This window comes from Lepidochelys kempii, chromosome 13 (assembly GCF_965140265.1).
Source record: "Lepidochelys kempii isolate rLepKem1 chromosome 13, rLepKem1.hap2, whole genome shotgun sequence".
NCBI classification, from domain to species: Eukaryota; Metazoa; Chordata; order Testudines; family Cheloniidae; genus Lepidochelys; species Lepidochelys kempii.
The window spans coordinates 20258161-20285386 of NC_133268.1; the positions used below are offsets into that span (position 1 = coordinate 20258161).

General features: G+C 48.3%; 1 protein-coding gene across 1 annotated transcript; it reads left to right on the forward strand.

Annotated features, from left to right (window-relative positions):
* Positions 1 to 3241: 3241 nt before the first annotated feature.
* Positions 3242 to 25296, forward strand: RBPJL (recombination signal binding protein for immunoglobulin kappa J region like). The gene is made up of 11 exons (XM_073309548.1): positions 3242 to 3315; positions 3867 to 3992; positions 6569 to 6639; positions 9369 to 9484; positions 16955 to 17129; positions 19515 to 19652; positions 21143 to 21252; positions 22526 to 22666; positions 23341 to 23496; positions 23949 to 24052; positions 24772 to 25296. Exons 1-11 carry the CDS (start codon positions 3242 to 3244, stop codon positions 25043 to 25045), a joined length of 1485 nt encoding a protein of 494 aa, XP_073165649.1. The 3' UTR covers positions 25046 to 25296.
* The last annotated feature ends 1930 nt before the right edge of the window (positions 25297 to 27226 follow it).

Here is a 27226-nt window from a genome sequence, read left to right on the forward strand (position 1 = left end):
TTTAAGTGAGGTGAAACTTGTGGGTATGCAAGACAAATCAGACTCCTGAAAGGGGTACAGTAGTCTGGAAAGATTGAGACCCACTGCCCAATGACACAGACCCTCAGCGTGCAGTACATTTCAAGATGTTTCCTAGCCAAAACTGGGTGCAGTTCTATCCCAAGGGGCAAAGAATGTTCTTCACCAGGGGCAGGCCTTTCTTTTGCAGGGTTAAATGAGGAAAATACTTGCAAAGGCAAATTGAAGCTCAAACTGCACATTGCAGTATGGTTTTTCAGCATTACATATGAGGCATATGATGACATGGACTGGATGCCAATGTTATGTCAATTTGCTAGCTCGCTTCCATATCAGTTAGCTTTGGCCAGGCCTGGGTATAAACCATTAAATAGATATAAAGGATTGAATTAAGTTACGTGCCAGGATTAAATAACTAATATTAATGTAATGGAGTGTGTTGATTGGTAGCCAGGGGCAAAGTTGTGGACAAAATTCTACAACTGGATCAGAAGCAAACATCTTTAAATGTTTTGAAGAACATCTGATGATGAGTACTGGCACAGGGCTCTGGCAAAGAAGCTAATTGGCGACCGGCAGTAAATAATGAAGTGAAGTTGTCTGCAGAGAACTGTCACTGACCACAAAATAAAGCACCCACTGCCTTTGCACTAACAATTGCAGCCCATGTATCGGTCTCATCAGTAAAAACAACACATCTGGTTGCCAGTGAAAATCAGTTACAGTTCATACTCAGCAGTTATGAATAGACTCAGCAGCCATAAACCCCTCACTTCTCAGATACAAAGCAGCAGCTAATGTTATCAGGTGACCCAAGGCCAGATCATCAGCTCTATAAATCAGCATCCCCATATTGACTTAAATGGAGCTCTGCCAATTTACACCAGCTGAGGATCTGAGTCACACATTGGAGAGCTTAGTGTCTGTGCAGAAGACACTGGAAACAAGGAGAGCAGGGGATCAAGAGCATCCATCTAAAAACCAGGGAAAACAGTGGTGGAAAAGATTGTGCAGTGAAAATGCAGCCAATGATTATGGGAGGACAGCTGCAGATAAAGAAGACTCTAGGTTGTTACGTTCTTTTGCTGGACACGTCTGCCATGTCAACGCCGTTGCCTGTTCTAGTCTCCAGGATACTCTGAAGACAGAGCCATCAGCAACATAGTACCAGACAATGAATCTTTGTACAAGGGGGCCCAAGCTTGAGGAGCCGTCGCATAGGATTGTTACTAGAAGCTGTTAAGGGCGCTGCCCTTTTCCAGCAGGTTTGCACTTTACTGAAAAGTGCAGCGTTGGCAGGTAAAATGTCTTAAAGGGTTTCTCAGGTTGTCACTGAGGTGAAGATTGTTTGCTGCTGTTTCTCTTTCATTTTTTATAAGAAGTCCAGGTGCCACGTTATTCTGAGTCCACCAGGAGATCAGTTTAAGCTGGCCTGAAATCCTGGGACAGGATCAGATTTGTAGTTGCTCCCAAATCGTTCGTATTTTATGTTCTTTGCTCCTTGCAGTTTCTGGCTAGTGTGACGTGTATTTGAGAGCTGGGATGATTATTTTTTCAGTGAAAACTCAGTTGAGTCTATATTGCAGGATTTTCCCTGTGCCATAGCGGACGCAGCCCTGAAGTCTCCAATAGCCAGCTTGTCCTTTGAGCAAGTCACCAAGGGCTGCCCATGACCTGGCATTGTCTCACCAGTGGTACAGCACTGTGTATTTGGCTGCGATTTGGAGCTTCTAGCTTCCACTAATCCTTTTTACATCTAAGGTTCTTTTGTGTTTTTAAAGGCAAACATCCCCATTTTTCACAGCCATGCAGCTTGAAAGTTTGAGCAGTGAGAAGAAGCTCTTGGCACTAGGAAGCCACTGGGGAGACGTGTGTTTTTAATCACAGCTGATAGTTCTGAGCCTCCATCATGAGGCCACCATTCCTCTGAGGGAACTAACATCATGCATGACCCCAGCAGTGAAGGGGGGCCCCATGCCAGAGGCTGGAGACCAATTTCCATCCAGTTTTCATGTAGGTTTATCAATCATGAGCAAGCCAAAGATGTCCAGGTGGTCCCTGGTCCTGTGTGTATGAACACCCTGTGAGAGTGTGTGTGTGTGTGTGTCACTGGACATGGAGCCAAGAAACAAGTGAGCTCAGTTTAACTGATGTCCTTGCCGTATTTGGCTAGTGTGGCCCTAAGATGATGGGTACATTTTCACTGGCTTCACTGACTGCCCTGCACCAAAGAAGTGTCTTCCCTAAGTGTGGGAATGAGAAGAGGCCTGTCCAAACAGCTTCTACTTCCTCCCTCGCAGGTTTCCTTCCATTAAGGAAGTAGCTCCTAGGCCCAACTGAAGCGCAAGGCCCATGCCCCCACCTAACCCACACTTTCCTAGTTTTGTGGAACGTTTTGCAGGCGCTGTACTAGTGCTCTGCATGGAGTGAATTTCACTTCCTGCAAAGGTGAGGCAGCAGTACAGTGCATCTCCACCGTGCCCGTGAACTACTTAACTTTCCAGCTTCTCTATGCCTGACGTCCCTTTAAAACAAGCATCCTGTGGTCAGGTTCCAGCACAACACAGCGAAGGCCCTGTGTGATTTAGACTGGGCTTATCTGCCTACAGTCAGTGGAAACATAACCTACCATGTTAACAAAGTCTAAGGGCCAGATCCTCAGCATGGGTAATTCCACTGAAGTCAATGGAGCTATGCCAATTTCCACCAGCTGAGAATCTGGCCCTTGGTTTTTAGTTTGCATTGAAGCAAAATGGGGACATTTCCACGGAACAATCACTGGCAGTAACCAAATAACAGCTCCCGATTCCAAGAATAGTAGCTCCCCAGCCATGTTCATTATTACCTTCCATAAACATTCATAATGTACTGAGGGGCGATATAAAAATAAATACACGTTAAACAGAATGCATGTAAAGATAGCACATTAGATGGTGGAAAACTCCAGTGTGGTATAAATGAGACTGTAACTATTGTCAGTTACAAGGAGGAGGGGATCACTATAGATAACATTACCTGATTTCCCATTGCCCAGCACCATGTGCATTCATTTACACCAGTGCACAGAGAATGGAGACTGGGTGTAAAATGCCACCGCTCCAGTTCAGTAGCATGCAACTGCCCAAGATGCAGAGCATCTGAGAAGCTGGCCCCGGTGCCGTTAAGGGCCATGTGTATGAGACAAGAACATCATGAACAATCAGAACGTCACTATCTTTATAACATGGGACTGAGAGGAGGAGTGAAAGGATGCGCTTTCTCATTAGGAAGCAATGGGAATGTTTCCAAGCTGTTAAGGTAAGCTTTCCCTGTCTGTCTTTTACTGAAGGCTGGAGAAAGTAGCGGGTAAACTAACCAAACAATTTTAATGATAGCACTTGTCTTACAGCAGCTTTGAAACTTTCCCATTCCCAGTGCGTTCTAACGGGATTCCTCTTGTCCTAGTTCGCATCATTAAACTGGGCTCCTGCTGGGAAGTATTATTAAAACAGCAGCTCTTACAGAGAGAGGCACCAGACGCCTTGATTGCAGATAGTGATGCAGGGGAGGGGGGTGTCTCAAACCTGTGACTGTTCCTGGTGGTGTTTTATGCAATATCATACCGGTGCAGTAAGCAGAGTGGGGTTTGCAGCACCTGGCTGTAAGTAGTTCTATTGTCAAGGTCCGGTGCAGGGGAATGGGGGACAGAAGGCTATCACCTCCAGGTAAGGTGCCTGTGCTGGCTGTCTCCATGTTAAATACTCCTCAGGGTGGCTCTGGGTCCGGGACGGTATCAAGCAGTAGGGGGATGGTAGGAAGCCAAGCGTTGTGTCCCCTTTGCTAGGGTACTACTCGGGACTCTCTTTTAGATCCAATCCAGATCAACTTGACCTTCTCCGGGACGGAGTGCGTAGATATCTGCAGCTCCCAGCTGACCAGACTGTGCTTATACTGCATGCAAAAGTCGCACAGAAATCATACGGCAGTGAAAAAAGGTAGGAGATTTGCCTGGCTTCTTATACAGCCCTGCATTTAGATATCACCTTCCAAAAACCAGACTCTTACAACTCCCTTTAAAACTCCCTAGGGTTTCGTTATCTAGTCTGATGAAGCAGATGAGCTAACATAACCAATTATATTCACCTTTCAACCTTCACACAGCCTCAGAACAATACAGTCATTCATGATGATTATGATGGTGGCACCGAAGCGTCCCGCTCAGGGCCCCCTGCGCTAGGCAGTGCCCAGACAGATAACAAAAAGGCAGTCCCTGCCCCGAACACTCTGTCCTGGATTAATGAAATGGTGGGAAGGGCTGAACACTGACCCCTGTGGGACACCACTGGCCATTTCACCTCCCTCACGCAGCTCGCTGGAGTGCCCTCAGCAATTAATCTTTGCTGCAGCCCATCCTCACTCTGTTTAACAGTCATTGTCTAGGTCCGTTAGATTCCTTCCTTCCTTTCTGCTTTGCCATTCTCTCCTTTCCTCTGCACTTCACTCTCATGCTTTTCTCTCCCCTCTAGTCATGTCATCTCTCTGTAGGAGGTTGAGAGAGACCCAATTGTACTGAGGGTGGGGTTTTGCTTTTTTCCCCTCCCTCTCCGGTCACTGGATCAATGGAAGATACTTTTCACAGAGGTGGGCCCTGGCTGTAGAGTTGAGATCCAACCTTCCCCAGAGGGCGGCTGTGAGCTCCGAGTTTGATCCGCTGTAGAGATTGCAGCTAGCTGCAAAATGCAGATCCGGATCCAGCCTTTGCCAGAGTTTATGGGTGTTTGGATCTGGGATTTTGGTTCAGGCCCATTTCAAACAGCCCTGAGATTGTTATCCTCTTGGGGCGCTGAGCCAGCGAGTGGAGCTGCTGCGTCACTGGGGCTAACCAAAGACATAGCCCTGGTGCACCCTGGTTGAGGCGTGGTGCAAAGGATGCTGGGAAGCAGATTTTTGTGGGTTTGGCAAGGAAAACAGAAGCGAAATCTAAAAAGTGATTACGAGCTAGCACGAAGCTTCTAGGTTAAAGTTTAAATAAGCTAGTGCTATTTTTCCTGGATATGGGAATTCAGGGTCCTATACTGTAGCTAACTTGTTTAAATAAACACCTATCCAAGAAGATTAGGACCCAGAAATATGGAACCAGCCCAGACTTGTGTTTTCATTGCTAACATTTTACACAGTATCAATATGGGATGAATCTGCACCATTCACATGAATGCAAAGACAGTGGAAACCCAAATAAAACACAGGAAAATGTGTTTCCAAAACTTTGGCTATAGATTTGTTTGCACTGGTCTCAGGAGCTGGCTGTGAATACAAACTGTGTTCTCAACCTGCTCAAACTTCCACATTCCAAGCTGAAAAATTCTCTATGACAAATTCTCCCTTGACTCAAGGAGCGAAGATCTGAAATCAGCTTTCCCTATGCGCCCTCTCAGCCATCTGCCCTTGGGTAGGGCTGGCATGTTCCAATAAGAGAGCACCTGATAGATGTGGCCGCACATGCGGGCATCTGGGGCAGGGGGATGGACATTGTGGCGAGAGGCAGTCTCGTCTCTCCGGTGCTGCGCAGGGTACTGGATGTGGTTGGTTTGTCATGCAAGGAGAAGCTAAAAGAACTGTCTCAGCATGACCTAACTCACGCTGACCCCTTGCTAATGGCACTCTACATGGTTGAACAGCTGCTGCCTTCACATCCTCCTCAGGTGCTTCAAGTTAGGGGCGTGCTCTGGGTCTTCACACACTGAGACAGGTAAAACCGTTACAGCCTGATAGGTCTGCAGGTCACCAGAGTCTTATAGCCAGAAACAGGTTTAATTGTGCAACCGCATCCATCCTCTGCCTGAGGAACCCGGGGCGGGGCTCGCACGAGAACAGATGGGAAGATGTTCGCAACATGGCAGACTATTTAGGCCAAAGAGAGACAGGAATAACGAGTGCACTGAGCTCCCTCCCATCGTGGCCCCAACACCTGTCCAGGATGGTCTAGGTATACGTCATCCTGCCTCGGCGCCGGGAAATGGATACGTCACCTCTTGAGGCACCTTCCAGCCCTACGGTTCTATGATTCGGTGCCTGCAAAGACCCACCATTGGTCATGCAGATGGCATGACTGCGCACTTTGCACATATCTATACGTGCAAATACAGTTGCGACGCGGGCATCCACATTTTTGTGGGTGCATCTCCTGTGAAAACACACCCTGGGTGGCAAAACAACAGATGAGCTAACTGTTAAGATTTTTGCCCTAGCTGATGTAGCTCTTCCAATTTTTATAACTGTCTTACCAGTGTGTTCAATCTAAGCTGCTTGCCAGACTAATACCCTGCAGTACTGGGCTCCATCCAACGGTCACTACAGAGATAGCAATTCAGAGTACTTGATCTGTACCCTAGACCTGCTCCAGGTATATGCTGGCATTAGTGACCCCGAAGCAGGTCATGTCTAAGCATCTCTCACTTGGTTAAGCAATGAAGAAGACTCTGGATTCACAATCATACAAAGAAACAACCCTTCTTGGTGAAGTTCCTTACGGTACTGTTCACTTAACAAAGATGCTATTTTGTTTTGTCAGGTTTTTCTGCCCCCCACCTTGTGTTTATCTGACTGGACCAGGATGGAAACTGAAGCAGGAACAGATGAAAGGTAAGAGCAGAAGAAAGCCACATATGCCTGAAGAAGTCCTGCCACTCATCCACTTCCGATAAGCAGAACTGAGCACAGTGGGAAAAGCTGTCTGCAAATATTCATTCAGACATGCAAGTGGTTTTCAGTTTGTGTGTATATTTGACCTGTTAGTGTTTGAGTTCTTGAGCTTTAACAGAGCGACTACCCATGACAAATGAATACGTAGTTCATGTACTCAAACAGATCACAAGGTTAAATTCATCAAATTATGTATTTGTTCAGCTCTATTAGCTCAAGTTCACAGGAAAGGGTGGAGTGGGGGTGATGAAAAGCAGCAAAGGAAGAGATGGAACTAGGCTTGAGCTGATGGGAAGAAGCAGTGCATGTTCCATCCGCAGGACTGATCCACTGGAGAGAATCTGAAAAGAGGCCATTAAAAATGCCAAAGATCAGAGGCACTTCCTCTAAGGAGCGTCTGAAGGCACCACATGTGATCTGCTGAGGAGAATGGGGACAAGACGTGAGGATCAGGACCTGAGGGGAAGGGGATTATGCAGGGAGGCAAAGGAGGTTGGGACCAGGAGATTGTCTAAAATTTTTCATGAAAATCTTTTATCCGTGAAAAATGGCTTTTCTATAAAATGGAATTTTTCATCAAAAATATTCAGGTTTTCAGCCAAAATAACAAAAGGTTTTTTGTTTTTTTTAAAAAAAAAAAAAAGGCAATGGGAGTGTCAACTGAGTAAGAACTTCTGTATTTGGGCCAAGGACTTTACCCTTCGTAAATGCTGGTGAATCAAGGCCTTTGCCAGGGAGTAGTTTCCTAGCTCTCTGTGTGGATGGAGTTATTGAGCCCTTGACTTGAGCCCTACACAAAACCTTCTAGTCAACCATCCCCTTAAACAGCACAGCCAGTTCCTAGCTCTGGACCAGAACCTGAGAGGTTCTGAGCCCGTGTCGCTCCCACAGAAATCAAGAAGCAAGGTTCCCCCATTTGTCAGGACTGAGTTTGGCCTAAGGTATCCAACCAAAATGAAGGGTATATCTATACTGCAGGGGGAGGAGTGACTGCAGCTCATAGGCATACCTGGGCTAACTTTAATCTAGCTAGCAAGGCTAAAATAGCAGTGAAGTGAGAGTAACACAGAACCCAGCACGTGCTAGCAAAGCGAGTACGTAGCCAGGGTTCCAGGGGGGCTTGTACAGTCCACACCAGGGATATGCTACATGAGCTGCCATCACACCTCGGACGGCAGGGTAGACACACCCTCAGAGCCACAGACCAGGGAATTAATCATTGTGAGGGATTCAAGGGGCCCGCCAGGCAGCCGAGAGCCTGAGAAAACACCACAATGCCTGCAGCAGTGCTCTAGGTCAGGCTGCCAGCTGCAGGAAATGTGTCCTGACCACAGAGAGGGTTCGACAGCCTCCAGATTCATTGACACAGCAGGGGCTCAGAGTGGTGGTCAGGCAAAACCTGGCTCTGCTGAAAGGGGTGCTGTGTGCAGGGTCATGTCGGGATGGCAGTGGGCACACTCATTTCAGATAGCGCAGGGGGCTTCATTGCTTCAGTCGTTAGTTATGATCACTGTGAAACAATGACTGCAAAAACAGTACCGACATAATTAGCATCTGAGTGGCGTGGGTGCCCGTAAGGGTAGGAAATGCTGCACTTGGTGGCCAGCAGAACGGGGTGAAAAGGTTCTCAGTGCTGGTAAAACATGCAGAAAATTTCACTTCCGTGGGTCCCCAGAAAAGGAAAATGTTTCCCATTGCCCCCATGCAGCTCTGCCCTGTTATTTTCATTATTCACTCACTGAGTGCCCCAAAGCATGCAAGGTACCGTGCAGGTGAATAAATAAAGACACAGTGAAATCCTGGCCCCACTGAAGTCAAGGGGAGTTTTGCCATTGATTTCAGTGGAGTAAGGCTTTCACCCCAGGTCCCTGTCCCAAAGAGCTTACAACCTAAATGACAGACAAAGACCTACAAGTGGAAGCAGCAAACGCTGGATTGGGGATAGCAGTGGAGAGGACAAGGGTGACAAATGTCCTGTCCTGGATATTTAAGGTCGTTACAATCGCAGCTTGATATAGCTCTCCATCTCTTGACACGTGCCCCCCTCCGTCCCTGCTGGGTGTTGTGTTTGTGCATAGGTGAAGACATCCTACATACTTAGCAGAACAAGGGGCTTCTGGAATGTGCTCTGGGGAGGGGAATGTGCAGCCCAGGTGGGGGAGGATACGGGAAGGTAAGATGTTGGAGGGGTGGAGAGACAGGGATGTGGGAGAAGGGAAGCAGGAAGATCAGAGCCAGGAGGAACAGAAGGGGGATGGAGACCAGGATTGGGGGCGGGGGGAGATGGTGAAGCAGGGCAGTCGGGATAAGCTGCCGAGCCTGTTGTCGAAGGTGTCTAGGGGTGCAGGGTAGGGAGGGTGAGATGCAGGAAAGCAGCATCTTATATCAGGGCGGCTGGAGACCAGAAGTGTCCAAGTGTCCCAAAGATGCTTCTGGGGAGGTTCCCCTGCTTGTGCCCTCTCGGGGGTCAGTACCCCTCTTTCTCTCTCTAGCGAGGGCATGGGGGACAACAACAGCTCAGCCCTCCCACTTTCTCCATTGCCACCAGCAGTCTGAGCAGCAGCAGCAGCCCCAACCCTCTCGCTCTAGCTCCACGGTCCCAGCTCCATTGGTTTCACCCAGTGTCCAGGTTTCTGTGTCTGGGAAATGTTTCTCCTCCTCTTTTCCAGCGAAGGATTTGGGAGAGGCTGGTTTCAGGGTGTGCGGGTACATGGGCCTGGACAGCATGGGCAGCAGCCACATGGAGACCCAGAAACTCAACTTTGAGGAGCAGCCAGACTCCAAGGTAAGCTGAGTAAAGTGACTCCCCCGACACGCACTCACACAACACCTCTCTAGGCTCCCCCGCCCCCTAGTCACATGTGACCTGGCATCTCCCTGCAGCATTCTGAGTGCTCTTCACTCATGGCTTGCCAGGAAACCGATCTTTCTTTGTCACCATCTTTTCAACTTCCTGGCCCTTGTGGCTGGAGGATGGCCAGGGATTACGCAGTTTCCCCAGCCCATAGTATTCTCCTGACAAATGGCAATGCCACTCATCACAAAATGAGAGCGTGGTCTTTCTTTTACAGATAAACTGCTAACGAAAACACCAACCTGTCACAAACGTCATGGGCTGGAGCTATAACTTGGCATCTTCCTATAGGGAAAGAAATCTATCAAGTATTATCTTGGGGCTCTGAAGAATGTGGGGTCTGGGGTTGGCCAGAAATATAACAAAAAGGACCTTTGTGTTTGCAGTGCTTCCCTCACATCTACAGCTAGGCATATCAGTGCAGCTGAAGCGCCAAGGTGACTGGGAAACTGTAAACCTAGGGAGATTTCTTGTGTTATGTTGGGTAAATCACATGTGAACATTAATTTCCATTTGGAATTCTCTAGCCCCAGTGTAAATAAAGCCTCTGCCATTCCTCAGCTCTTCGCTCCACCTGAAATAACATCTCTAATCATTTCCCCCTTTAAATGAACCTATAGCTCCTCTGAATGGACCCCATTATGTCCTAGTGGGAGCTGCTTTATCCTGCAGTGCATTTTCTTGGGTGTAGAGAGCAAGGTGATGGTGGCTCTGGTGAAGGAGGTCTTGTCTTCTGGGCCCTTCATGCGGTGGTGCTTAAGAATCATCGTTAATACACACAGCACAGTGCAAGGTGGGCAGTTTCCTTTCTGAAAACCCAAAGCACTTAAGGAAGGACAGAGACGAACAGCCATCTGGCTCCTGCAGCCCCCTGCGGCTCTCCCATCCCCACACCAGCATGAAGGGCATCCTTTCAACTGAAGTCTTTGTTGTTATAAGGTGGACACTGAAACTGGTTAGAGGGAGAGCATTACTGAAGATACCCCTTCTACGAGGCCCAGGCATCGTAGTTTGGAGAGCTGTATGTTCAGCCACATGACTAATAGGAGCCAGTTGGTAGCACCATGCTGTGCACTGATGGTGCTGGGATTCTCTTCTGCACATGTCATCGTGCTCAGGTTGGGCAGGAATCCGGTGCAGGTTGAGTTGCTGAATTAAATGACTGTCTTACACCTTTGCCTAGTGTTGCAAGTGAAAGGGAGCCTTGTTGTTGCTCTCTCCCTCTCTGTATTGCTGTTTATCATAGAACTGTATGACTGGAAGGGACCTCGAGAGATCATCTAGTCCAGTCCCCTGCACTCATGGCAGGACTACGTATTATCTAGACCATCCCTGACAGGTGTTTGTCTAACCTGCTCTTATAAATCTCCAATGATGGAGATTCCACAACCTCCCTAAGCAATTTATTCCAGTGCTTAACCACCCTGACAGTTAGGAAGTTTTTCCTAATGTCCAACCTAAACCACCCTTGCTGCAATTTAAGCCCATTGCTTCTTGTCCTATCCTCAGAGGTTAAGGAGAACAATTTTTCTCCCTCTTCCTTGTAACAACCTTTTATATACTTGAAAACTGTTCTCATATCCCCTCTCAGTATTCTCTTTTCCAGACTAAACAAACCCAATTTTTTCAATCTTCCCTCATAGGTCATGTTTTCTAGACCTTTAATCCTTTTTGTTGCTCTTCTCTGGACTTTTTCCAATTTGCCCACATCTTTCCTGAAATGTGGCACCCAGAACTGGACACAATACTCCAGTTGAGGCCTAATCAGCTGTGACAGGGTCAGGCCAGATGTCTACAGGAGAGTAATAGAAGGCAGATATATTAGCCCCAGGCTAAGTAGGTCCCCTTTCTCTGAGTAAGGTAAAAGGGAAAGTTCCAGAACAATCAGGAACCTTCTGGAGACCATTAAGACAGGCTGATTAGAACACCTGCAGCCAATCAAGAAACTGCTAGAATCAATTAAGGCAGGCTAATCAGGGCACCTGGGTTTTAAAAAGGAGCTCACTTCAGTTTGTGGTGTGTGTGTGAGGAGCTGGGAGCAAGAAGCACTAGGAGCTGAGAGTGAGAATGCGGACTGCTGGAGGACTGAGGTGTACAAGCATTATCAGACACCAAGAGGAAGGTCCGATGGCGAGGATAAAGAAGGTGTTGGGAGGAGGCCATGGGGAAGTAGTCCAGGGAGTTGTAGCTATCACACAGCTGTTCCAGGAGGCACTCTAGACAGCTGCATTCCACAGGGCCCTGGGCTGGAACCCGGAGTAGAGGGCGGGCCCAGGTTCCCCCCAGATCCTCCCAACTCCTGGTCAGACACAGGAGGAGTCGACCTGGACTGTGGGTTCAGAAAAACGGCCAAGCTGAGGGCTGCCGTGAAGCTCCAAGGCTAGCAAATCCACCAATAAGCGCAAGACCCACCAAGGTAGAGCAGGAACTTTGTCACACAGCGTAGAGTAGAGTGGAAGAATTACTTCTCGTGTCTTGCTTACACCACTTCTGTTAATACATCCCAGAATGATGTTCGCTTTTTTTGGAACAGCGTTACACTGTTGACTCATATTTAGCTTGTGGTTCACTATGACCCCCAGCTCCCTTTCTGCAGTACTCCTTATTATAGTACCCAGAGGCCTCAGCCAGGATCAGGGCCTCCTTGGACTGGGTGCATTGTAAACACATATGAAGATATAGTTCTTGCCCCAAAGAGCTTACAGTCTAAGGTCCCACCCTACTAACCTGGCCATGCTCATTTACATTGAGCCAAGCGGGACCAATCGTGTGTAAAGTTCAGCATGTGAGTAAGAGTTTTCAGGATCAGGGCCTATGCTAACCATCTCCGATAGGTGGGTAGATAGAAACAAACACACATGGAAAAGTTTCTGTCAGCTCTCAAAAAGAAAAGGAGTACTTGTGGCACCTTCGAGACTAACCAATTTATTAGAGCATAAGCTTTCGTGAGCTACAGCTCACTTCATCAGATGCATATCGTGGAAACTGCAGCAGACTTTATATATACACAGAGAATATGAACCAATACCTCCTCCCACCCCACTGTCCTGCTGGTAATAGCTTATCTAAAGTGATCATCAGGTGAGCCATTTCCAGCACAAATCCAGGTTTTCTCACCCTCCACCCCCCCACACAAATTCACTCTCCTGCTGGTGATAGCCCATCCAAAGTGAAAACTCTTTACACAATGTGCATGACAATCAAGTTGGGCTATTTCCTGCACAAATCCAGGTTTTCTCACATCCCCCCCACCCCCATACACACACAAACTCACTCTCCTGCTGGTAATAGCTCATCCAAACTGACCACTCTTCAAGTTTAAATCCAAGTTAAACCAGAACATCCGGCGGGGGGGAGGGTAGGAAAAAACAAGAGGAAACAGGCTACCTTGCATAATGACTTAGCCACTCCAAGTCTCTATTTAAGCCTAAATTAATAGTATCCAATTTGCAAATGAATTCCAATTCAGCAGTTTCTCGCTGGAGTCTGGATTTGAAGTTTTTTTGTTTTAAGATAGCGACCTTCATGTCTGTGATTGCGTGACCAGAGAGATTGAAGTGTTCTCCGACTGGTTTATGAATGTTATAATTCTTAACATCTGATTTGTGTCCATTTATTCTTTTACGTAGAGACTGTCCAGTTTGACCAATGTACATGGCAGAGGGGCATTGCTGGCACATGATGGCATATATCACATTGGTGGATGTGCAGGTGAACGAGCCTCTGATAGTGTGGCTGATGTTATTAGGCCCTGTGATGGTGTCCCCTGAATAGATATGTGGGCACAATTGGCAACGGGCTTTGTTGCAAGGATAAGTTCCTGGGTTAGTGGTTCTGTTGTGTGGTATGTGATTGTTGGTGAGTATTTGCTTCAGGTTGCGGGGCTGTCTGTAGGCAAGGACTGGCCTGTCTCCCAAGATTTGTGAGAGTGTTGGGTCATCCTTTAGGATAGGTTGTAGATCCTTAATAATGCGTTGGAGGGGTTTTAGTTGGGGGCTGAAGGTGACGGCTAGTGGCGTTCTGTTATTTTCTTTGTTAGGCCTGTCCTGTAGTAGGTGACTTCTGGGAACTCTTCTGGCTCTATCAATCTGTTTCTTTACTTCTGCAGGTGGGTATTGTAGTTGTAAGAAAGCTTGACAGAGATCTTGTAGGTGTTTGTCTCTGTCTGAGGGGTTGGAGCAAATGCGGTTGCATCGCAGAGCTTGGCTGTAGACGATGGATCGTGTGGTGTGGTCAGGGTGAAAGCTGGAGGCATGCAGGTAGGAATAGCGGTCAGTTGGTTTCCGGTATAGGGTGGTGTTTATGTGACCATTGTTTATTAGCACTGTAGTGTCCAGGAAGTGGATCTCTTGTGTGGACTGGACCAGGCTGAGGTTGGTGGTGGGATGGAAATTGTTGAAATCATGGTGGAATTCCTCAAGGGCTTCTTTTCCATGGGTCCAGATGATGAAAATGTCATCAATATAGCGCAAGTAGAGTAGGGGCTTTAGGGGACGAGAGCTGAGGAAGCGTTGTTCTAAATCAGCTATAAAAATGTTGGCATACTGTGGGGCCATGCGGGTACCCATAGCAGTGCCGCTGATCTGAAGGTATATATTGTCCCCAAATGTGAAGTAGTTATGGGTAAGGACAAAGTCACAAAGTTCAGCCACCAGGTTAGCCGTGACATTATCGGGGATAGTGTTCTTGACGGCTTGTAGTCCATCTTTGTGTGGAATGTTGGTGTAGAGGGCTTCTACATCCATAGTGGCCAGGATGGTGTTATCAGGAAGATCACCGATGGATTGAAGTTTCCTCAGGAAGTCAGTGGTGTCTCGAAGGTAGCTGGGAGTGCTGGTAGCGTAGGGCCTGAGGAGGGAGTCTACATAGCCAGACAATCCTGCTTTCAGGGTGCCAATGCCTGAGATGATGGGGCGCCCAGGATTTCCAGGTTTATGGATCTTGGGTAGTAGATAGAATATCCCAGGTCGGGGTTCCAGGGGTGTGTCTGTGCAGATTTGATCTTGTGCTTTTCAGGAAGTTTCTTGAGCAAATGCTGTAGCCACTATGCCCTGGCCACTATGGATGTAGAAGCCCTCTACACCAACATTCCACACAAAGATGGACTACAAGCCGTCAAGCTTTCTTACAACTACAATACCCACCTGCAGAAGTAAAGAAACAGATTGATAGAGCCAGAAGAGTTCCCAGAAGTTACCTACTACAGGACAGGCCTAACAAAGAAAATAACAGAACACCACTAGCCGTCACCTTCAGCCCCCAACTAAAACCCCTCCAACGCATTATTAAGGATCTACAACCTATCCTAAAGGATGACCCAACACTCTCACAAATCTTGGGAGACAGGCCAGTCCTTGCCTACAGACAGCCCCGCAACCTGAAGCAAATACTCACCAACAATCACATACCACACAACAGAACCACTAACCCAGGAACTTATCCTTGCAACAAAGCCCATTGCCAATTGTGCCCACATATCTATTCAGGGGACACCATCACAGGGCCTAATAACATCAGCCACACTATCAGAGGCTCGTTCACCTGCACATCCACCAATGTGATATATGCCATCATGTGCCAGCAATGCCCCTCTGCCATGTACATTGGTCAAACTGGACAGTCTCTACGTAAAAGAATAAATGGACACAAATCAGATGTCAAGAATTATAACATTCATAAACCAGTCGGAGAACACTTCAATCTCTCTGGTCACACAATCACAGACATGAAGGTCGCTATCTTAAAACAAAAAAACTTCAAATCCAGACTCCAGCGAGAAACTGCTGAATTGGAATTCATTTGCAAATTGGATACTATTAATTTAGGCTTAAATAGAGACTTGGAGTGGCTAAGTCATTATGCAAGGTAGCCTGTTTCCTCTTGTTTTTTCCTACCCCCCCCCCCCCCGCAGATGTTCTGGTTTAACTTGGATTTAAACTTGAAGAGTGGTCAGTTTGGATGAGCTATTACCAGCAGGAGTGTGAGTTTGTGTGTGTATGGGGGTGGGGGGGATGTGAGAAAACCTGGATTTGTGCAGGAAATAGCCCAACTTGATTGTCATGCACATTGTGTAAAGAGTTTTCACTTTGGATGGGCTATCACCAGCAGGAGAGTGAATTTGTGTGGGGGGGTGGAGGGTGAGAAAACCTGGATTTGTGCTGGAAATGGCTCACCTGATGATCACTTTAGATAAGCTATTACCAGCAGGACAGTGGGGTGGGAGGAGGTATTGGTTCATATTCTCTGTGTATATATAAAGTCTGCTGCAGTTTCCACGATATGCATCTGATGAAGTGAGCTGTAGCTCACGAAAGCTTATGCTCTAATAAATTGGTTAGTCTCGAAGGTGCCACAAGTACTCCTTTTCTTTTTGCGAATACAGACTAACACGGCTGTTACTCTGAAACCTGTCAGCTCTCAGTCTCTTCTCCCATGCAGGAATAGTTTCAAAAATAGCCACTTCCACTTTCCAGCACTTCTGCTTCAGTGGGACGTTTCATGAGGAAGTTGATTTCTGGATTTTCCTATGACATTTTGTGGACCCAAAATGTCTCACCATCAACATTTCAAATAAAAGCAAAAAGTTCCAGGAAACAAAATTAGTTTGTAACAAAAGAGCGAAAATTTTCATGCAAAATTTGGCAGTGATTTTTTTTCCTTTTTCACACATGCACTAGTTTTAAAGTTCTTTTGCCTAAAATACCTGACCAACTAATTAGGCAAAACTTGATATGGTAGAAGGGCTGGTGGGGCCATGGTCCCAGCCTCTAGGGGCTCCTGGCTTCTTTTTATTTACTCTTTTATACAATCTAAACTAAAAGGCAAGTTCCTTTGACCTGTGTCTTTTGTTTGTTGTCTGGAAAGCACCATGAGCATCTTTACACAGACTGAAAGCATCTAGGGGCAGGGATTGTGTTTTTGGTCTGTCTTTGTACAGAGTTGGTGCACAATGGGGTCCTGGTCCCTGATTGGGGCTCCTAGCTCCTCCTGCAATACAAATAATAAACACTGCCAACAGTAGTGCCCCATCATTGTGATAGTTAGGAGTTCCCCAGTTTCCATGGCCATTTGTCCCTTTAACCGTACCCTGCAATGCTCATCACTCTCTGCTCAGTCAAGTCTCCTGCCAGGGGACAACAGTATATGAGCAGAGGTGAATTTATCAGGGGATTTTGCCTGCACTAAGCGACCATTAGCCAGTGCTGTTGGCCAGCCTCTCACTTTCACAGCTGATAAAGCCCCCCAGCTGCAAAGGAAATGAACAAGTGAGCAGGTATCTCTCTAGGTATCTAGGTAGGCAGATATCGGTATGTCCCCTCACTGGAGTTCTTCAGTGAAGATGCACCCAAAGACTCCAGACACGATCTCCAGCCTATGACAATAGCTCCTTGTTACTTACAGGAGTTCAGCTGTGCCAAAGCGCTCTACATCTCAGACACGGAGAAGAGGAAGCATTTCCGGCTGGTTCTGAAGCTCTTCTTCAGCAATGGGCAGGAGATTGGCACTTTCCATAGCAAGCTGATCAAAGTGATTTCCAAACCCTCGCAGAAGAAGCAGTCCCTGAAGAACACAGACTGTAAGTAGCAGGGGAGCCAGCCTCATCAATGGGAGCTGAGCGCTGAAGGGTTTTTAACAGCAATCTCTGGGATACTCTCTGTTCTCCGGTTTCAGAGTAACAGCCGTGTTAGTCTGTATTCGCAAAAAGAAAAGGAGGACTTGTGGCACCTTAGAGACTAACCAATTTATTAGAGCATAAGCTTTCGTGAGCTACAGCTCACTTCCTCAGATGCATATCGTGGAAACTGCAGCAGGCTTTATATATACACAGAGAATATGAAACAATACCTATTCCCACCCCACTGTCCTGCTGGTAATAGCTTATCTAAAGTGATTTCCAGCACAAATCCAGGTTTTCTCACCCTCCACCCCCCCACACAAATTCACTCTCCTGCTGGTGATAGCCCATCCAAAGTGAAAACTCTTTACACAATGTGCATGACAATCAAGCTGGGCTATTTCCTGCATAAATCCAGGTTCTCACATCCCCCCCACCCCCATACACACACAAACTCACTCTCCTGCTGGTAATAGCTCATCCAAACTGACCACTCTTCAAGTTAAAATGCAAGTTAAACCAGAACATGTGCGCGGGAGCGGGGGTAGGAAAAAACAAGAGGAAACAGGCTACCTTGCATAATGACTTAGCCACTCCAAGTCTCTATTTAAGCCTAAATTAATAGTATCCAATTTGCAAATGAATTCCAATTCAGCAGTTTCTCGCTAGAGTCTGGATTTGAAGTTTTTTTGTTTTAAGATAGCGACCTTCATGTCTGTGATCGCGTGACCAGAGAGATTGAAGTGTTCTCCGACTGGTTTATGAATGTTATAATTCTTGACATCTGATTTGTGTCCATTTATTCTTTTACGTAGAGACTGTCCAGTTTGACCAATGTACATGGCAGAGGGGCATTGCTGGCACATGATGGCATATATCACATTGGTGGATGTGCAGGTGAACGAGCCTCTGATAGTGTGGCTGATGTTATTAGGCCCTGTGATGGTGTCCCCTGAATAGATATGTGGGCACAGTTGGCAACGGGCTTTGTTGCAAGGATAAGTTCCTGGGTTAGTGGTTCTGTTGTGTGGTATGTGGTTGTTGGTGAGTATTTGCTTCAGGTTGCGGGGCTGTCTGTAGGCAAGGACTGGCCTGTCTCCCAAGATTTGTGAGAGTGTTGGGTCATCCTTTAGGATAGGTTGTAGATCCTTAATAATGCGTTGGAGGGGTTTTAGTTGGGGGCTGAAGGTGACGGCTAGTGGCGTTCTGTTATTTTCTTTGTTAGGCCTGTCCTGTAGTAGGTAACTTCTGGGAACTCTTCTGGCTCTATCAATCTGTTTCTTTACTTCTGCAGGTGGGTATTGTAGTTGTAAGAAAGCTTGACAGAGATCTTGTAGGTGTTTGTCTCTGTCTGAGGGGTTGGAGCAAATGCGGTTGTATCGCAGAGCTTGGCTCTGTTCTCCGTTGCTTCAGTAGCATGCCCCATTTCAGCTGTCTGAGTAGCTAATACCTGAACAGGTTTTTCAGATGTTTTATCATAATGGGGCACTGATATAAAGCAAACAAGAAACTATCACAGATGGCGGATTGAATACAAGCCAAGTCCTTACGTGTGACAGGCTTATGTGCTATAGGCTGCCTGATCCAAAGCCCGATGAAGTCAACAGAAGGAAGAATGGACCAGGGCATATTTATGTCCACTTTCTCAAAAATATATCCTACCATGCTGTGTAAAGATCTAATGCAGAACCTTTGTCAGGGTTTCTGTTCAAAGATCTCCATATACAGACAAAGGCATCACCCACCCTTTATAAAAGGCCATCTCAGCTGGTACTCAGATAAAGGGAAAGCCAGCCAGAAAGGGCTAGTGTTCATTATGTTGTGTACACCAGCCTAGCCCCAGCCCCAGTGTGACAGCACTGGGGAATCAGAGAGGCAGAGAAGTGCTTTCAGCCAACATGCTGATATGGCAATGAGAACACATGGAGCATTAGCTAATGACCTGTAGAGCAGGGGAAAGCAACCCCAGACTGCACAAGATAGGACTTAATAGGTCTTTTCAGTCACTGATTTTGAAGATATTATGAAGTGTTGGCAGCGCAGAAGAACGGTTACTTACCTCACAGTCACAGGTTCTTCGAGGTGTTTTGTCTGCCTGGATCCCACTCACGCACCTGCAGGTGTATGCATACCACCCGTGGGATCCACGTGGACAAAGACTCATAGAAGAACAAGATTTTGTAACATGATGGTTCACTGCATTCTTTATCCTGACTCTACGCAAAGCAATAACTGGCCTGGGCAGCTATCAAATCGCTCAGCCATGCTCCGGTATTCGGGCAAGCTGATACTGATTACAGTGAGTTTCCATCAGTGCTAATGCTGGCATCTGTCTGTCTTTTGCAGTGTGCATCTCATCTGGGTCCAAGGTTTCCCTCTTTAACCGCCTCCGCTCCCAGACAGTCAGCACCCGTTATCTATCCGTAGAGGGTGGCACCTTCATCGCGAGCGCAAGGCAATGGGCAGCATTCACACTGCACCTGGGTGAGGCCCTTACATGTTCTGCCAACTCCAGCAGTCCACACGGGGCCAAATTCACTGCTGGTACGCCCCTGGTGAAGTCACATGAGCAGCATCCATTAACAGCAGGGGTAGATTTGGCCACCCAAGCATAGCAATAGTGAAAGACAAACAGGGCAGTCAAATCCAATCTGACCGATGGTGCTTATTGATTCTAACGAGTCATAATCACAGGTCACCAGAAGTATCTTTCTCAAAAATGTCAGGAACCCCTGAGGCCAGCTTCCAGCAGGAGGCCTGTGTCTCTTTGCAGCACATTGCTCCTCCCTGCCTGCAGACAGAGCTCTAAGGGGACTAGAAGGATGGTCCATTGATTAGATGGCTAGTCCAGGATTTCAGACACCTGGATTCAATTCTCTACTCCAGTTCTGGCTTCCTACATGATCTTCAGTAAGTCATTTAGGCCCAGATGCTCAGATGTCAATGGAAGTTAGAAGCCTACGTATGTTGAGGGTCTGGACCTCAGCCCCCATCGGTACTAGCCCTGCCCTGCCTCCCAGGGGTGTTGTGAGAATAGCTACATTAAAAAGCAGCACCCGTTCCGATACTACAAGGATGGGGCTAAATAGGTCCCAAGAATAGATAGAAGATGGAACCTCTTTTGACCACATTGTTTTCTTTGATACCTGCTATCAGTACTCCCAGGCAGTGTGAAATTATCCTCCCTGTGAATGCCCCTCCTGTCCCCCATCCCCCCCAACCCTCAGTTCCTGGGGTCTCCAAGCTGCCTTAACTTCCCTTTGCCACCATGTCTGCCTCCTGGAGTCCCAGTGTGTTGCCCAGACTCAGTAACAATCCGATTCCCTTCTCCTGCACTGGCATGTCATTCTCCAGGAAGGAGACAGCAGGGGAAAGGGCTGGGAGCAGTTTAAACTCATCCCTGACTCCCAACGCCCTTTCCTCACTAAGGGCCTGATCCAGTGACCTTTGAAGTCAGTGGAAAGACTTCCATTAACTGCAGTAGGTTTTGGATCGGGCCCTAAAAGCCTACTGGTCTTGAGCAAGGGCAGCTCAGGCTGTGCCTGTCCAAGGTCCACGTTGGCATGTGCCTGGAGCTTGATGGCCAGGCCCGCTTTGTATGAAATGTGAGGGATCTCGGCTGCCTCTCTCCCCGTTGTGAATCTGGAGGTGTCACCTGCAGAGATTACAGCTCCCATTGTGCCGGCCTGCCTACTCCAGTCGCAGTGGAGAACTGCCTGTGGGGAGCACTGCCCTCTGCAGGCTGCATTTACCCTGCGTCTTCAAGATGCACAAATTGGAGTGAGCTTCATACTAAGAAAGGTACCAGTTGCCTGGAGAGTCTCCAGGGAGCCCCTTATCCATCCTGCTGCCAGGCTTCGTGATGAGAGAGAGTTTTCCTCTACCCTGGTCCTGCAGCTACAGCCAGAGGGAGCTGCTCCCTCCTTCTCGCTCCAGGTTGGTAACTCTCCATCTCTTTTCCTTTCCATGGGAAGCTGATGAGCACTGCATCCGGGGTGAGTTCCCATTGCGGGAAGGGTACATTCGCTACGGCTCTGTAGTCCAGCTCATCTGCACAGCCACCGGCATTACCCTGCCTCCCCTGGTAAGGCTCCCAGGAAACTCAGACACTGGATAGGATGGGGAATGCTTCCGGCTTCAGCTCCATGTAGGGTTGCCAGGCGTCCGGTTTTTGACCAGAACACTGGTCGAACAGGGACCCTGGCAGCTCCGGTCAGCACAGCTGACCTGGCCACTAAAAATCCAGTTGACCACAGTGCCAGCAGGGTGGGCAGGCTCCATGGCTGGCTCTGCGCAGCTCCCGGGAAGCAGCCAGCATGTCCCTCTGGCTCCTAGGCTGGCTCCGCAGCTCCCATTGGAGCTAATGGGAGCTGCGGGGGTGGTACCTGCAGGTGGGGGCAGCACACGGAGCCCCCTGACCACCCACCCCCTGCTGCCGCCTAGGAGCTGGAGGGGCATGTCATTGCTTCCTGGGAGCCACCTGAGGTCAGCGCCACCTGGAGCCTGTACCCCAAACCCCCTCCTGTGCCCTAAGCCCCTGCTCCAGCTTGGAACCCCCTCCCACACCCAAACTTCCTCCCAGAGTCCGTACCCCACAGCCCCTCCCGCACCCCTACCCCAGTCCTGAGCCCCCTCCTGTACTCTGAACCCCTTGGCCCCAGCCTGGAGCCAGCTCCTGCACCCCAAACCCCTCATCCCTGCCCCCACCCCAGAGCCCGCACCCCCAGCTGGAGTCCTCACACCCTCCCGCACCCAACCCCGTGCCCCAACCTGGTGAAGATGAGCGAGTGAGTGAGGGTGGGGGAGAGCAAGCAACAGAGGGAGGGGGGATGAAGTGAACAGGGGGCGGGGCCTTGGAGAAGGGGCGGGGCAAGGGTGTTCAGTTTCCTGCAATTAGCAAATTGGCAACCCTGGCTCCATGCCTCAACTTTGCTCAGCCAGCAGCTGGCAGCAGTGGCATAACACGGAGCAGGTTGCAGCCATCCTGACCTTTATTAACAAAGTGTGGCCTGTGGAGACAACAGATCCCAGCATGCAATATGGCCTGGTGCCTCAGGTCATGAGGATGGAGCACTGCCTGCTGGGAAATGATCCAGCTCTGCAAGCCGTGCGGGTGTAGCAAATGGGAGGGCAGTGGCAGGAGACAGGCTAGAATGATGGGGGCTGATTTTGTTCCATGTCAGACAATAGGGGAGGGAGCAGGGAATTCCCACAACCAGCCCCAGAGGAGGTTTGGGGCTGAGAAAATCTTTGAAGGATAAAAATGCTGAACTTTCTGGAGGTGACGGTTCACTGAGCAGCCACTGAGCTGCTCCCCTTCGCAGCCGGTCAGCCTGCCTGTGTGTCCCTCCCCACAGATCATTCGGAAAGTCACCAAGCAGTACGCCATGCTGGATGTGGATGAGCCCATCTCCCAGCTCCACAAGTGCGCTTTCCAGTTCCAGGGCAGCAACCGGATGTACCTGTGTCTCTCAACTGAGAAAGTGATCCAGTTCCAGGTAATGCAGCACGAACTGGGAAACTGTCCAGCTGCTAGCGAGAGCAAACTCCCTCCAGCTCCTCCCTCCTGTTACTTGTTGTTGAGTCCATCACTTGGGGGGTCCTTACCTTAAAGCCCACCCCCGTGCAATCCCCAAATAAAATTCAGTCCTTTATGCAATGTGAGAACAGGGAGAGAACCCATGCATGGAGACCCCTCCAATCTGATCTGCCTATGCTGGGCCTTGCTCTAATTTTACCTGTCACCCCACAGCAACACAGACCTCTTCCTATCCACTTGGCCCTGCCTCTTTGGCCACCTCCCACAGCATCACATAGCCAAGCTTCCATGTGATTTTGTTATGCCAGAAGCATTTCAGGGTGAAGTCACTGATCTTGACCTCTTCTTCGGGTCAGCACAGAGTTCATCTCCCTATCCCTGAACACAGAGCCACGGCGGCTGGCTAATAATAACAATAGCAATGTGGTGGTCCAGCACCTTCCATTCAGGGCTCTCAGACCCCTTTACAAAGATCGAGAGATATTATTAATCCCCTTTGATGCTGAGACAGCAGCACAGAAAGGTGGAGCAGACCATGGCAGAGTCAGGAATAGAACCCAGGAGTCCTGGGTCTCAGTCCCTGGCTCTCACCACCGTGGCGCATGGCCTCCATGACAGTAAAATTCCACGCAGGCATCTCCGTGCCCAAAGGAAGCGAACCGTGAGCTGCTGAACGATGGCTCCTGCTGGACAATAATTGGAACGGAGACTGTGGAGTACACGTTCAGTGACCGCCTGGCCTGCATTCAGGATCCCGTGAGCCCAGTCCCACTTATAACCATGCTGGAGGTATGGAGGGCTTTCCATCTTGTCATCCTGTGCGCAGCTTTTATTAACCTAGCTTAGCGAAGCTAAGGCTGCAAATCCTGTCTCCTAGCTCTGCATGTGCCTCTGAATCACCTCCCCCGCACCCCCAGGCCTCTTGCCACACTCTGCCCTCTGTGCAAATGAAGGGGCAGACTTTTCACAGATGATTTGAGGAATCGATAAGTTTTGATCTTTTCCCTTCTGCTCAATAACTGGTTCTATTGTCTCCTCAACTCCCTCTGCTTGTGCCCACTCACAGCTCAGGGCCCAGCTCTCCTCCCCTGGGGTAGGGCAGTGTGCACTGCCCACTCTTCTGCAGGGAGGACAGCAAGCTCTCCAGCTTGGAACATCGCCGCCTGCAGAAACTTATTGGGGCAGCAGTACATCATGGTGCAAGGTATATAACCCCCTCTCCTGTGCTCTGGTTGTGACAGCTGACTGGCGGAGGGGACGTAGCGATGCTGGAGGTGCAGGGCGAGTATTTCCATGCAAATCTGAAGGTCTGGTTTGGAGATGTGGAAGCTGAGACTATGTACAGGTAAAGCAGTGAACCAGTCTGGTGAGCTGATGTTTAGACACAGGCGGAGGTGATGGTGGTGGTGTGTGGCATAAATGGCACCATCCCTAAAGGCTACATCTGGCAGGCTTTTTTTGTCATTATTATGGTCCCAAAGAGCTTTGCTCTACGTAGGAGTTTTGTGCTGGGTTTCCCACAAGACAAAGTAAGACGAGTCTGGAAATAACACACACGTACACAAGTATCGTAATTAGAGATGGAAAAGGCTTCCTAGGGCATCTGATCCATGCCTGTGCCAGCTCGGGATTGCACTTGATGGACATTGACTAGTACGCCAGCATTTACAGCAAGGGATCTCTGGCTGGGAGAATGGGTCCTCCATGAGGCCACTTCAGGAGGTACGTGTCTGCTCCATCTGCAGCATGGGCATGAGGCAAAAATAAAAGAGCGTGAGAGTCTGGGCCCAAAGGGCCAAACCCTGGAACAGGAACCCCACCAAAACAGAGGGGAAAGGGAGAAAGTGACAAAAGAGAGAAGGAAGGAGACTGGACAAATGAGGAGCTGCCATTAATCCTAACACTAAATGCCTGCCACGAGGTGGCAAAATAGAATTTGCTCTATTCAAAGGCACTATGGGAGAAAGGCTGCATTAGGGTTGTGAGTAGGACAGGTCAGAGGCTTCTCTCTGGAAAGGCTACAGTAATATATGTGGTTTCTTTTTTTTTGCGCTCTGTTCCCAGGACCCCCAAGTCCTTAGTGTGTGTGGTCCCTGATGTCTCGGCATTTGGCAGCGACTGGCGATGGCTGAGATACCCCATCACCGTCCCACTCTCACTCATAAGGAACGATGGGCTGATCTACTCCAGCTCGTTCACATTTACTTACACCCCAGAGCAGAGCTTCCTCCCTGCCCTACAGGTCCTTCCAGAGCTGACACAGGACTCTGATTCCTTACTCAACAGCATCCATCAGGAATTCACTCGGACCAATTTTCACCTCTTCATGCAGAGCTAGCAAGCCTGGAATGGTGGAGGATCTTCATAGAAACAGGGCTTGGAACAAGGTCTGCCAGCATCCCTGAAACTGACATTAACACTGAGAGATTGGTACAAACATCCCTGTGGTCTGTAAGACGTGGGGTTAGCCCCCTCCCAAGTGCTCTATCTGTGCATAAAATACCCAGTCTATTCTTTTTAGATTTGTTGAGAATTGTTTCAAAAGGAAGCATCACCCCTTTGTGAAATTTATTAACAAATGAACAATAAATCCATGCATCAAGGAGCGTTTAACTGGTTCAAATGATCTTTTTACTAGACGTTTTGCAGATGTCATGGTTTGGCTCTTTAGCTGGTGTCAAGTGGTGCCATTGATTTCATGGAGTCATTGACCTTAAGGCCAGCAAGTTCCATTGTGATCACCTAGTCTGACCTCAAAGAGCTTTTCACCCAGTAATTCCTGCATTGGGGCCACTGATTTCAGTGGAGCGATATTGATTTATGGCAGCTGAGAATCTGAGCCCAAATGTGCTTTTATTTGCGGCCCCTAATGGGGTTGTTTCTTTAAAAGAAAATTTTGGCTTTAAACAAAGAGAAACTTCAGTCAAAAGTAGCACAGTCTGAGCTTTCTGGGCCGTTACTGGCCCTGTCATCTCACGCACACTGCAGTCTGTGGCTCGGTAGCAAGTTGCTGAGTTAAAGTTGCCTTAAGAAGAATCCATGTTTCATGGAACTGGAGCTCTGAGTGCTACACACAAGTGGGCTTTAAAGTTCTATTTAGAGTCTTCAGATCACCACGCCATCAAAAGGCCGATAGTATATTTTGAAACATGCTGTTTTGGCAGTTCAGGCTGATTTAGAAATGACTTAATTGCCAAAGCCACACTGGCTTTTAACCTACACCTGAACCCTTGAAGGTATACCAGGAGGCCCGGAAGAAACAGGCTGCTGTCAAGCAAACTTCAGAATCCTGGGCGGGCTTTGCAACAGACGGCTCTTTCTTTCGCTCGTCTAATGGCGTCGCTGCTCCTGGAGGATCCGTCTGTTTACGCCTGTGTCTTGCGGGCATGTGCAGGCTTGTGGCTGGCGTGTTTAGGATTATGCTGCTCAGGTTACTTTATTTCCAGTGGTTTGGAAGATGGATTTTCATGTTTCTCAAGGTCCATGTTCCATGCCTGTCTAAGGGGCAGCTCATTGTTTTCAAGACACTGGACCAAATCCTGCTCTTGTCCAGACCTGCACAACCCCTGCTAACTCCATGGGAGCCCCAGCCCCGCTCCAGGCTTTGGTTCGGTCCTCTGTAGCTCATCCTTGCCTCACGCAGCAAACGTACCGCAAACAGAGCTCATCCAGGCACCATGCAGCAAACACATGGGAGCCTTTGCCCTTTTTATATACGCTATAGTCATATTCACTGAAAGACTTGCTTGGCCTGGCACAGTTTTTGCCCCACCTCTGGGCAGGTCTGTGATCATGGCATCCATGCAGTGTGCCATGGGGTGAGAGAACCCCAAATCCAGCTGCTCTGCACCCCTCTGCTGGAACTGGCTCAAACTAACCTGCTGGGGCAGAGGGATGAGGCAAGCTCTTTGTCCCATCCCCATCACTATCCCCAGTACATCTGTCATAAATATAAAGGGAAGGGTAAACCCCTTTGAAATACCTCCTGGCCAGGGGAAAGCTCCTCTCACCTGTAAAGGGGAAAGCTCCTCTCACCTGTAAAGGGTTAAGAAGCTAAAGGTAACCTCGCTGGCACCTGACCAAAATGACCCATGAGGAGACAAGATGCTTTCAAAAGCTGGGAGGAGGGAGAGAAACAAAGGGTCTGTGTGTCTGTCTGTATGCTGGTTTCTGCCGGGGATAGACCAGGAATGGAGTCTTAGAACTTTTAGTAAGTAATCTAGCTAGGTATGTGTTAGATTATGATTTCTTTAAATGGCTGAGAAAAGAATTGTGCTGAATAGAATAACTATTTCTGTCTGTGTATCTTTTTTGTAACTTAAGGTTTTGCCTAGAGGGGTTCTCTGTGTTTTGAATCTAATTACCCTGTAAGGTATCTACCATCCTGATTTTACAGGGGGGATTTCTTTATTTCTATTTACTTCTATTTCTATTAAAAGTCTTCTTGTAAGAAAACTGAATGCTTTTTCATTGTTCTCAGATCCAAGGGTTTGGGTCTGTGGTCACCTATGCAAATTGG

What these genes read in the sequence shown, in the direction of transcription:
- RBPJL (XM_073309548.1), top strand. Translation starts at nt 3,242, where the DNA reads ATGGGACTGAGAGGAGGAGTGAAAGGATGCGCTTTCTCATTAGGAAGC. An exon ending in GTCCCTGAAGAACACAGACT is followed by an intron (nt 17,130 to 19,514) that starts GTAAGTAGCAGG and finishes TGTCTTTTGCAG; the next exon opens with TGTGCATCTCATCTGGGTCC. An exon ending in CACTTATAACCATGCTGGAG is followed by an intron (nt 23,497 to 23,948) that starts GTATGGAGGGCT and finishes TGGTTGTGACAG; the next exon opens with CTGACTGGCGGAGGGGACGT.